This window comes from Culex pipiens, chromosome 3 (assembly GCF_016801865.2).
Source record: "Culex pipiens pallens isolate TS chromosome 3, TS_CPP_V2, whole genome shotgun sequence".
In the NCBI taxonomy this organism is placed as follows: Eukaryota; Metazoa; Arthropoda; class Insecta; order Diptera; family Culicidae; genus Culex; species Culex pipiens.
In genome coordinates, this window is record NC_068939.1 from 94,135,152 (window position 1) to 94,145,944 (window position 10,793).

The 10,793-nt window shown below is 40.6% G+C and overlaps 2 protein-coding genes across 2 annotated transcripts; one reads left to right on the top strand and one right to left on the bottom strand.

The window, feature by feature from the left end:
* The first annotated feature begins 1,984 nt into the window (after window positions 1-1,984).
* On the top strand, window positions 1,985-3,277 carry LOC120413393 (RNA exonuclease 4). The gene is made up of 4 exons (XM_039574191.2): window positions 1,985-2,205; window positions 2,280-2,330; window positions 2,396-2,774; window positions 2,841-3,277. Exons 1-4 carry the CDS (start codon window positions 2,175-2,177, stop codon window positions 3,067-3,069), a joined length of 690 nt encoding a protein of 229 aa, XP_039430125.1. The 5' UTR covers window positions 1,985-2,174; the 3' UTR covers window positions 3,070-3,277.
* Window positions 3,278-7,965: 4,688 nt separating this feature from the next.
* On the bottom strand, window positions 7,966-8,615 carry LOC120413407 (DNA polymerase epsilon subunit 3). The gene is made up of 2 exons (XM_039574212.2): window positions 8,229-8,615; window positions 7,966-8,137 (listed from the first exon to the last, which is right to left on the bottom strand). The coding sequence occupies exons 1-2, from the start codon at window positions 8,497-8,499 to the stop codon at window positions 8,043-8,045; spliced, it is 366 nt and encodes a 121-aa protein (XP_039430146.1). The 5' UTR covers window positions 8,500-8,615; the 3' UTR covers window positions 7,966-8,042.
* Window positions 8,616-10,793: the final 2,178 nt, after the last annotated feature.

Below are 10,793 nucleotides of genomic sequence, written 5' to 3' on the forward strand. Positions count from 1 at the left end.
CAACTTTTCAGAAATTTTCAGAACGGGCAAAAAATCGTTGTTTGAGTTATGAATTTTTGAATCAATACTGATTAAAAAAAATCGAAGTATTGACCGCAACTTAATTTCAATTTAATTTTCGATGTAAAATCGAATTTGCAATCTAAAAGAACATTAGTGAAATTTTCATAAAGTGCACCGTTTTCAAGTTATAGCTATTTTTAGGTAACTTTTTTTAAAATTAGTTGCAGTTATTAATTTAAAAAAATTAGTGCCCATGTTTGCCTAATTTTGAAAAAAAAAATATTCTTGAAATGCTGAGAAAATTCTTTGTTGCTTTGTTGCTAAGATATTGTCATGCAAAGATTTTAAAACAGAAAACCCAAACAACCCATAATTTTCTTATGTCGATATCTCAGCAACCAATGGTGCGATTTTCAATGTTTATAAATAAAACTTTCGTGAAATTTTCCGATCTTTTCGAAATCAATATTTTCAAAAAAAAAATAAATAATAAGACTGACATTTCAAAAGGTCATTGGAATCAATCATTAAATCATTAAAAAGAAAAGTTGCTTTAGTTTGGATTTTTATGAATGTTTGGAATAAAATAAATATTAACTAGGAGCTTTCATAACTAGATATTTTCCTTAAAATAAAATGAACACATTTTTTTCCTGAAACAAAACTTTTCTATTTAATCAATTTCGATTTTAAGAAAATATTTTAAAGCGCATTTAAATTAAATCATGAATGCTGTTTTTTATATCAAAATAATTTAATTCTTAAAGCATATTTATTCTGGATGCAATTAGTTGCACTGCAATTCCATAATTTTGAATACATATGTTTTACTAAGTTGCTTGTTTTGTTGAGAGTATTTTTTACTTTCTGTACTATTTCAATAAATTGTTATACTGTTATTATTTACCTTAAACTTTGTGATATCATACTTTTTTCAAACTTTTAAGTGAATTTCTGTTTTTTTTAAATATATTATTAAATTGGGTTTAATGGTGTTACAGCACCTACACAAATTAAAATGTTTTCTGTTTGACCCAATGTCACACCCTCTAAAGGGTGAGTTTGAGTTAATTTTAAAACGATTGGCATTTATGAACGGTGTGATTATACTAGCCAAATTCTGGGAAAATGTTGGTAAATTCAGGAGCATTCCCCAACAATATTTATTTCGATATAATTTGAAATGTTTTTATTGTGTTAAAATAACAACAGTAATATCGTTTTTTGACCAAAAGTCACCACCACTGACGGTACATCATTTGTGGATAAACATTTTTGAAATTTATACTTATTTTGTTTTTTTTTTTAAAGATTTTTCACCTGGGAGGAAAGGCCATATAGGGGGGGGGGGGGGGGGGTTGGAGTGAAACCACGAAAAACCATGAGGGCGGAGGTGGGGGGTCAAAAATTCTCCAAAAAAAGGCCACGTGGTTTATGCACGACCCCTTACGTATTTTTTATGCACATCGGTAAAATTACGATTAAAATCAATTTCTGATCACTTTTTTTCATTTTGTTGCAAAACAATATTTGACAAGAATACATTTTTCGACGGATCAGGAAACAGGAAAATCCTAGGAACGAGAACTGCATGCGTTTCCAGTAAGGCGTCATCCATAAAGTAAGTTACGCTCTAGGGGAGGGGGGGGGGGTCTGAGCAAGTGTGACATTGCATGTTATAAGTATGGGAAAAGCGTGACAAGGTGGGGGGGAGGGGGTAAACTTTGTCAGATTTTAGCGTGACGTACTTTATGGATGTAGCCTAACGGGAATACTTGTTTCTACTCAAACTTGATTGATTTTTTAAAATTCTGCTCTTAACTAAAAACGTTCGTTTTTTATGAAATCTGAGTGAAAATTACTGAAATTGTAGGTAAATCTTGTTTTGAGTGTACAGTTGACCTAATCCATCTCGCATCACTGAAGTTGACGTAATCAAGTTGACCCAACGAACCAACTCCTCCCTTCACCATTTTGACAAATTTGACAGTTGAGCACGAGCAAAGGAAGAAAATCAGCCAAAAGAAAAACAAAATGTCAGTAGAACTTTTTCGCTTTTAAACCTTGAAAAACTTGTTTAATTCCGTATTTTAAAATGATTCCAAGTTGCAAACGAATATTGTGAGTAGGGTTTTGATCAATTGGCCACAGATTCGGTGGCAAAAACAGCCATGGTCAGCGAAATGGAACCAGGAAGTGGGGGTAAGTTTTTCTTGGAGATACTTTCGTCAAGGTCTTGTTTGTAAACATTGAACCGTTCTCTTCGGAAATTTCAGACGCGGACATTGAAAACATTCTCAACATTCGGCACCTGTCCATCGATAATGGTGAGTGGTTTGAGGTTTGGTTCGATTGTGGAAGGGTGTTTTAACGTATTATTTGTGATTTCCAGCGGAAAACAATTTCAGCAAAAAGACCGCCGCCAAGAGTGGCCGCCCTCGGGCCAAGATCTTCTCGACGGAACTGACCAACTGTCTGGCGCTGGACTGCGAGTTTGTCGGAATCGGGCCGCACGGCAAGGAGCACATGCTGGCCCGGGTTTCGATCGTGAACGAGCGCGCCGAGGTCATTCTGGACACGTACGTGAAGCCGCAAAAAGCTGTGATAGATTACCGGACCGAAATCAGCGGCATCCGGCCGGAACTGATGGCCGAGGGGCAGGATTACAGTGCCGTGCGGGAGACCGTAAAGTTGCTGCTGCAAGGTCGCATCCTCGTCGGACACGCGCTCAAAAATGATCTGCTTGTGCTGAACCTGCGACATCCGCGGAAGTAAGTCTGAGGGTCCGTTTTGCGGAATCACCCGACTAACCGTTCCTTTCTTGCTCTCCCTATCAGTATGACCCGGGACACGTCCCGGTATCACCCGATCGCGCGCCGCATCCGTGCCCTCGGAACGCCCAGTCTCAAGAGCCTCTCGAAGCTGATTCTGGGCGAGGAAATCCAGATCGGCACGCACGACTCGGTTCAGGACGCGACGGCCACGATGAAGATCTATCTCATCTTCCAGGAGGAGTGGGAAAAGTCGATGCGAAAATCGTCGACGCACCGGTACCGGCACCGATGACGGCGGAGAAGATGAGGACGAAGGTGCGGCTTCGGCTAAGCTGCACCGGATTTTGAAGTGTTTTTTCCTGCTGTGACATATGAGGGACACCACCACGGTTCGGCCCGGAATTTCAATTGTAAATGGACTTTTTTTTTCTTTGGACGAATGTAATATAGTGATATAAGTTAGAATTAATACAAAATAAACATACATTTGTAAAGCGTTATCCTGATGTTCTCTTCTATTTTGGTTATCGCACTTTTGCTTCGCTTGGAAATGATTTAAGCGGATTGTACACTGGATTTTGTCATGTTTAAGGAGTAGAATTAATTCCATCTGAACCAGATTCCCAACACAATAACAATCGTCCATCCTCCGGCTGCTCCCATCATCACCGCACACCAGGAACAAGGATAGGGGATTTAGAAGACGGGAATGGTGAGTGTTCCACTTTTTAAAGAAGATAAGGGAAAAACTCCACGGTATCCTCAAGCAAGTTTCACTTGGAGTTGGATGGTTTTTGGGAAAGTGAATGGTCTATGGAGCCATCCTAGGTGAGTGGCAGCGATCGCTTTTATTGTTGTTCGAATTATTAGTGTGTTCTCATTTCTAATGGGAAAACTTACATTTTGACGAAGAACTTCGTCCTAGGGCTCTATACAGGGTAGCAATCCAAAATTTCGCGAAGCGAAATGAAACCGAAAAATGAAACGCCTTCCCCAAGCAGAGGGGAAAATCACAGAAGCAGCGCGGCCGACGGGTTTGTTATATATATAAACGCCACTCCCTCCACAGCATTAGTTTAGTCGGTGGTCTACCACCGAAGCGAGAGAAGCTCAGCTCTTCTCGCGAGCGCCAGCCTTCTTGTTTCCCTACCAAACCACAGGAAATTTGATGCCTGGCTTCAGTCGGTGGTCTACCACCAAAGCGAGGGGAGCTCAGCTCCTCTAGCAAGCGCCACCAGGTGGCGTCTTCAGGAACTAGCCTTCCCGCTTCCCTACAAAACCACGGGAAATTTGATGGCTGGCTTCAGTCGGTGGTCTACCACCGAAGCGAGAGGAGCTCAGCTCCTCTCACAAGCGTCACCAGGTAGCGATCCAGGAACTGGCCTTCCCGCTTCCCTATAAAAAAGCAAGCGCCTCAAGGTGATGCCTTCTTTAAATACCACCTAGCCTTCCTCACATAAAGTTAAAAAATCAAGAATTCAGCTAAATGTTTCTTTATTCGTTCTTCGTCATTTTGGTTATGCCTGTTACATTACCACTGCACCTTTTTTTATTAATCTCTTATTGGATCAATTCTATTAGTCACCCATGATATTTTTTCAATTTTTTAACGAGGATGTGTTGATTCAATTTCAAAGGCGTCTGCATGTTATGCAAATCTTTTATAGAGTTATCTAGGCCCGCTCTCACGCACACTAGCACGCCATTTGTTTTGCTGGCTGGTACAAAATTTAACCTCAATCTTTTTCGTGTTCGTACACGCATAACATGCGCGCGTAGAGAACTCTATAGTTTTGCAATTCATCTTGCATTTATACTGGTATTCTCTTCCGATTATTGGATTCAACTATATCAGTATAAGTCCTTCTTAAGCCCACTAAGTTCTACGGCAGGCCTGCCAAACCTTTTTGGCTCAATTTTCATATTTTATTGATCGTCAAAATAACAATTGGGTCCTAAAATGAAGCTTAGATTGCTGATATTATTGTTTACAGCGATAAAGCTTATTTTTCTAAGTACAATGACCCTTTGTACGACAACAAAGAGTTTAAAATGGATTTTTAAATCAATTTTGAAAAATTAACCTCGCGGTCCTTCTTGACAGAAAAACTCCTACTTGACAGCTCGTTCCAAGGGGACCATAGTTAATCCATCGAAAAAATGTTGTCTTGTCAAAAAAAAAATTTGCATTAAAATGAAAAAAAGTGGTCAGAAATGGTTTTTAATCGTGTTTTTTAACGTTTTACATAAAAATTTACATAGGGCTTTAGTACCCAATTGTCTATTTTTCCATGATTTAATCAATGGAGTCGGTTCTCAGATGACCAGTAAACATAACTTTGACAAAAGTTTGGAAAAATCGAGTTTTGCAAATCGTTTGTATGAAAGTTTGATGTGAAAAACTGGTCCAGCCTGCGGGCCGGATTGATTTTTGACGTAAAATGTAGATTCCACCGATTCCATCAAATAAACCATATAAAAATGAACAATTGTTATTTTGACGATCGAAAATGTGAAAATTAAGCCAAAAAGGTTGGGCAGGCCTGCTCAACGGTCAAATGCTCTATTACACTTGACTTACCTTTTTAGCCTTGCAAAATCCTCCCGAAATGCCACGGATCAAATCTTGATTCTCCGTCGAATCCTCGATATACGATGGCAAAAAGGTTGCCTCACAATTTTCGAATCCTTAGACTTTTGCCAGGCTTTCGACGCCGTGGATATTGATAAACTAGCAACAATCCTTCAAGACATAGGAGTGCAGACCACAATCCAATGGGATGGTAAAACCCAAAGCCTCACGCCATCGAGGAGTCAAACAAGGATGCCCACTGAGCCCAACCCTATTCCTCATGCTTTTGCATCACGCCCTAATGACCTTAAAGGAGCTCATGCCGGAAGTGTATTTCCATCACGAGGACGGATCCGTTTGCCGTGTGTGCCTTCGACCTTTTTTCTCTGCTCTGACCCCGTCGATGGCGATTGTCTCCTGCAATTGTTAACTCTACTCCTGGCCTAAACACCGCCAAGCCACGAGTGCTCATACGCGACCCGTATTAAACGAGGCCCCTGCCAACGAACATCACTCACTGGGCTGAGCGTGTCCAAAAAGCTTTCAAACCATTCCATGCGTTGCGCGGATTCCTGCCTCGTTGCAAACTTCGATGGAACCTTGGATGGAACGTAATTCATCCCGGCATCGTAGCTCGTCACTACGCATCCACACTCACGAAGCAGATTCGATACTAACTCCGGAAGATGGAAACCACATCAACAGTGCCTGACACAGCCCGGGAGCATGTTGACAGCTCCCATACAAACTGAGCGTACCTCTTTTTGTGGGCCCAGTGGGCCTACACTGAAAACATGCCACACTTTTTATTCAAGTGCCCAAACACTTGAATGATTGAATAAAGTCACATCGTAGATCTAATTGGTTTGTGTTTCAACATCAATCCAATCCACTATCAAATGCAAGTGTTTTGGCGGTTGACTTTTTGGTATTTTTTAACATGTTATTTTCATTCGGGTGGCTCAAGCTTCTCAATTGTTTTGCTCATGAATTTGTCCCACCTTCTTGAACTATTCAAAGTGATGAGCAAAACACTTGAAAATGATCTTAAGATCTACCCAAAACAGGCACTATTCAAAGTCAACGTGATTATCCACATGAATTTAATTTGTTTCACTGATTGATTTTTGCGCGACTTTCATCGAAGGCTAGAAGCGAGGCAAGAACCAATAGCACAAAAAACTCTCCCGTCTTCAACTGGCCGGCCGGCGCAGTGGTAGCGTGCACGACTAGCAAGCGAGAACCTGTAAATCGCTTGTACGTAATTTTATTTTTCAACACCATTTAAAATTCAAGTGTTTGGCTATTGACATTATTTCATGGCCAATCACCGAAATTTCAAGTGTTTTGCGATTGATATTTGAGTGCTCTGTACAGCAGGGCCAGATCATGTGTAGAACACTTCGTTGAGCTGTGTAAGTTTTGCTCAGTGTAAGATGGCGGCCTTTGATATCATCTAGCCAAACATTTGAAAATGGCGAATAGTTTAAATTAATATAGTTTTTGCCTATTTTCGGTTTGAAACGACAAAATAAGCAGTCTGGAATCATTTTCTTGAAAAACTTGTTTAAAGATACGCCACGTTAAAATATAAGTCTCGAACAGTTGGAGGGAGCGTGCCGCGAAAGCCGTCACGGGAAAAAAGTTTCCCATGCAAATTTTGAGTTGCGTTTTTAATGGGCGGACTCCGACGAGGTCCACATGCCATCTGTCGGTGGATACGCGCAATTCACGAAAACTGTCATGTTAGGGGACGGCTGGCCTGACATCATCGAGAGAACCCAGTCCTCGAGAAATCGTCTCTCGATCGTCCTCGGAAACGTGGTCGCTCCTGCTTTACATGGCGAACTGACATCGTTAATGATACGCGATTTTTTCCAACTTGACCCGTTCCATACTGAGACAATGGAAGCCTAAATATCTACGTCGGGGTTCGTGATCTGATCGATAATACAAGATTTCCGAAGTGGATCACGAAGCCTTAAACGACTCACTACTGAAGTCTGCTAACCAACCAAAAACACTTAACGCAATGGAAAGGCGAATTGACGAGTACGAGAATAACCTTTCTCGAAAACCATCTGAAGGGATACCAGTTGGATGAGCTTCGGGCTCGCCTCTTGGTGTACACTGAGGGAGAATCCGTGCTTCCAATTCGGATATTTTTTGCAGAGCAATATCAATGCGGTGGAGGAAGGAAGACAGAGATTGATTGAGAAAGCTCTTGAAAAACTTCTACGATGTGTTGGACAGCATTCAACGTGATCCAAGTAGGAAACGTCCGAATTTCTCTAACGGTCCAGGCAAAGCAACCAAACTTCAACTAAAAAGAGGCGAACTTCAACGCACGGAACAAGGCCACCAGGTGGCATGCCCGTTGAGAGCACCCGGAGCTGTTCCCAGAGTGGGTCCTCATTTCTTCGATTCCAGACTTAATATCCCTAGTTGAGATGATGATTCGTCTGGTAGCCGAAGTCGATGATTAATGAGTCAGAGGCGTGGATCCACCTTCAGGAATAACATTTTTTGGAGAAATTTTGTCAAAATAACTGTCGTTTTACTTCCCCATCCGATGGAAGGCGACTGTCATCAAACTTTAATCAATCAATTGAGAAGTACGATTTAGTCAATTACAAAATAAGTTTATTAACCAAGCTTAACCCTAGTAAAAGCAACCTCCAGCTCAACTTCGATCACATATCGGCCGGGGTGTCCTCCTCCATAGCCTCTTCCGTTTCAGGCTTGTCTCCTTTCTTGTCCTTTTTATTCTTCACCAGCTTCCGATAATCTAGAATAAACAAACATTTCGGTATCAGCCACAATCCAAAAAATAGCAAAAATTACCCCAACAACAACCAAAAAAGAAACAAAATACTCACTCTCCAAATCGTTCTTCAGCGGTTTGATGAAGCTCTCGAACTCGATCTCCTCCAGCCCCGCCAGGACGTGGTCCACGGTGAGCGTTTTTTGCTTCTTCTTGTCGGCCACGTCCGTGGCGGCCGAGGTCAGGTACAGCACAAACACGGAGGTGGCACGCGTGAGCGCCGTCCGCGACTCGTTCGAGATCTTGACGTCCGCCGGGAGGGCCTCCTTCATCAGCCGGGTCACGACCGTGTTCGGCAGGTTCAGGTCCTCGATCCGTTCGACCATTTTCTGGCGGGTTTCGGAACACTACGAGCGAGATTAACCGGAAAATGAAACGCGATTTTACCGGGAGTGTCGCGAAGAGGGAACGTTTTAAGAGGATTTTGTTTGAAAACAACTAAAAATGCGAGGGAAAACAAATTTGACAGCTGTCTGATGGTTTGTCGGAGTTGGTAGATTGTCGGAGTGTCGGAGATTTTGTAAAGCGCCTGCAAATATGCTGTCGTGCATTTCAAATTGGTGGGATGCAGATTGTTTGGCTGCAGGCGAATTAGGTGTTTTAAAATCAATTTGGCATGTCAAATTGAAATAAGTCCCAAGTCTTGTTATGCAAAATTATATGTACCGTCAAAGTGATTTTTTACGGATTTAACCATTTCTCAGGTTCTTCTCAATGAAACTAAATTATGTGTGAAGGGTTGTGTATGGGACATCTTATGATGACTTAGCTGGAAAAAATCTCGTTCCCAGAACAAATCCTGTCATCTTGGCATTTCGTCGCTTGTGTGCTATCTTGTGACACGTCCTTTCTTTTAATAGCAGACGTGTCACAAGATAGGGCACAAGCGAAGATTTGTCTAGAGTTGAGGTACGTTTTTGGCCGACAATGAACTCTCGAAAAATCAACTTTTTAATATTTTAGTTGGAATTGCTCGGAAAGTACCCAAACATTGTAGCATGTCCATACGATTCCCTCGAACAAGAAACACTGTTGGATGACTTCTTTTTACCATATCTTTGTATTTGAGCATCATTTTAGTTTCATTTGACCCAATGGGTTGAGACTGGGTCAATTTTCAAACGATTGGCATTTAAGGTAGGGCTAGTAAACTTCTAAGAACAATTCTACGTTAAAAGATGTTCGATGTTATTTAAATTGTTTTTGTTATTAAGAAATTAAGAAAGGTGTACTTTTTTTGCCCCATAGTCACCCCCACTCAACGTACCTTTTTTATTATTTTTAAACAAATTTTTAACCGATACTTTCTATCTTGATAGGACGCAAACCATTTTTTTTACAAAAAAAAAACCAAAATATTCAAAAATAATTTCAAAATCAAATTGGAAACGATTTGCTAAGGGACCATTCATAAACCACATGGACACTTTTTTTTAATGTCGTATGACAAGAAGAAGGCTGGGACATGAACTTTAAAAACATTTGCACGGATTCTTTAGAAGCCATTTTCGAAATCTGAACATGCTTCACAATGTCGTCGTCGTCTGTGATGTTAGTCAACTTTTGACGTAGGACTCGAAGGGACTGTAATGTCAGTACGCAGCATTTGATTCGAAATTTATTCAGCAATTTTCTAATAACTTTCAATGTTGGCAAAATAGTTTTAGTATCTAAACAATTCAATTCAATTCAATAAAATGTTTTCAATGTGCAGAAAATTTGTAAGAAAGATGAGCGCTTCCCAAACACGGACGGCAATGTCAAGAACCTCAACTCGAGGGAAAGCATGAAGTTAAGGGTCCCCAGAAAATGTTTTTTCTCCAAAGTTTGTATGGATAATTAGTGCTGTTCTCTACTCCCACATATTGCATGTATTTTTTGCTTGTATGCAACAGCGACGAACCGCCCTAATTCTCCATAAAATTTTCCATAACCATAACTTTGGGGTTTTTCGGCCCTGTCTAAATAATTGTCAAAATTCAATCTTTTTTTCAATCTTTTCGGCTACGATCCGTTTAGTTTTCGGTGACTGCGTCTCCTGTCCGCTCAACCTGAGTCCATCGAAATAACAAAGTGGATTTCTTGCGGCTTCGGAGTTAAAAAGGTTGTTGTCGAACAGTATAGTTGAGTTTTGATACGTGATCTGGATTTAATGATGGACGCTGGTCGACTGACGGTGAAGCACCGGATAAAGTACAGAATAAAATTTTCCTCATAATCAAAACTCTTCAAGATAAAGGGGTGTAGAAGAAGCATGAAGCGGGATGCTGATTTTGGTTATGGTTATGGAAAGAATAGTTTTTTAGACGAGTTGAATACATACGCGAACTTCACTTGAAATGTTATCTTTGTTGTTCTCCGCGTTCTAACGATTTAGGTTTGTCGTGTGTTCCACTTCTCTACATTTGTATTAGAAAGCTCTGAATTTGAGTTTGAACTGGTAAGTAATTAGTTTTTTTAATTACTTCGAGGTACCTAATTTATTATAATTCTTTTAACTTCAAAAATTTAAATGTTTCATGTTCACAAAATGGACGCCACTGGCAGCGTCGCTCGGTTGTGTTTACGTTTTGCCTCTCTTTTATGTTTATGTTTACATGCGCCGCTTTTGGGGTGGCAC

Excerpts from the sequence above, each read along its gene's own strand:
- LOC120413393 (XM_039574191.2), top strand. The coding sequence starts at position 2,175 with ATGGTCAGCGAAATGGAACCAGGAAGTGGGG. Across the intron at positions 2,331-2,395 it reads GCACCTGTCCATCGATAATG|CGGAAAACAATTTCAGCAAA; the intron begins GTGAGTGGTTTG and ends TGTGATTTCCAG. Across the intron at positions 2,775-2,840 it reads AACCTGCGACATCCGCGGAA|TATGACCCGGGACACGTCCC; the intron begins GTAAGTCTGAGG and ends TCTCCCTATCAG.
- LOC120413407 (XM_039574212.2), bottom strand. The coding sequence starts at position 8,499 with ATGGTCGAACGGATCGAGGACCTGAACCTGCCGAACACGGTCGTGACC. Across the intron at positions 8,138-8,228 it reads GCTGAAGAACGATTTGGAGA|ATTATCGGAAGCTGGTGAAG; the intron begins GTGAGTATTTTG and ends TGTTTATTCTAG.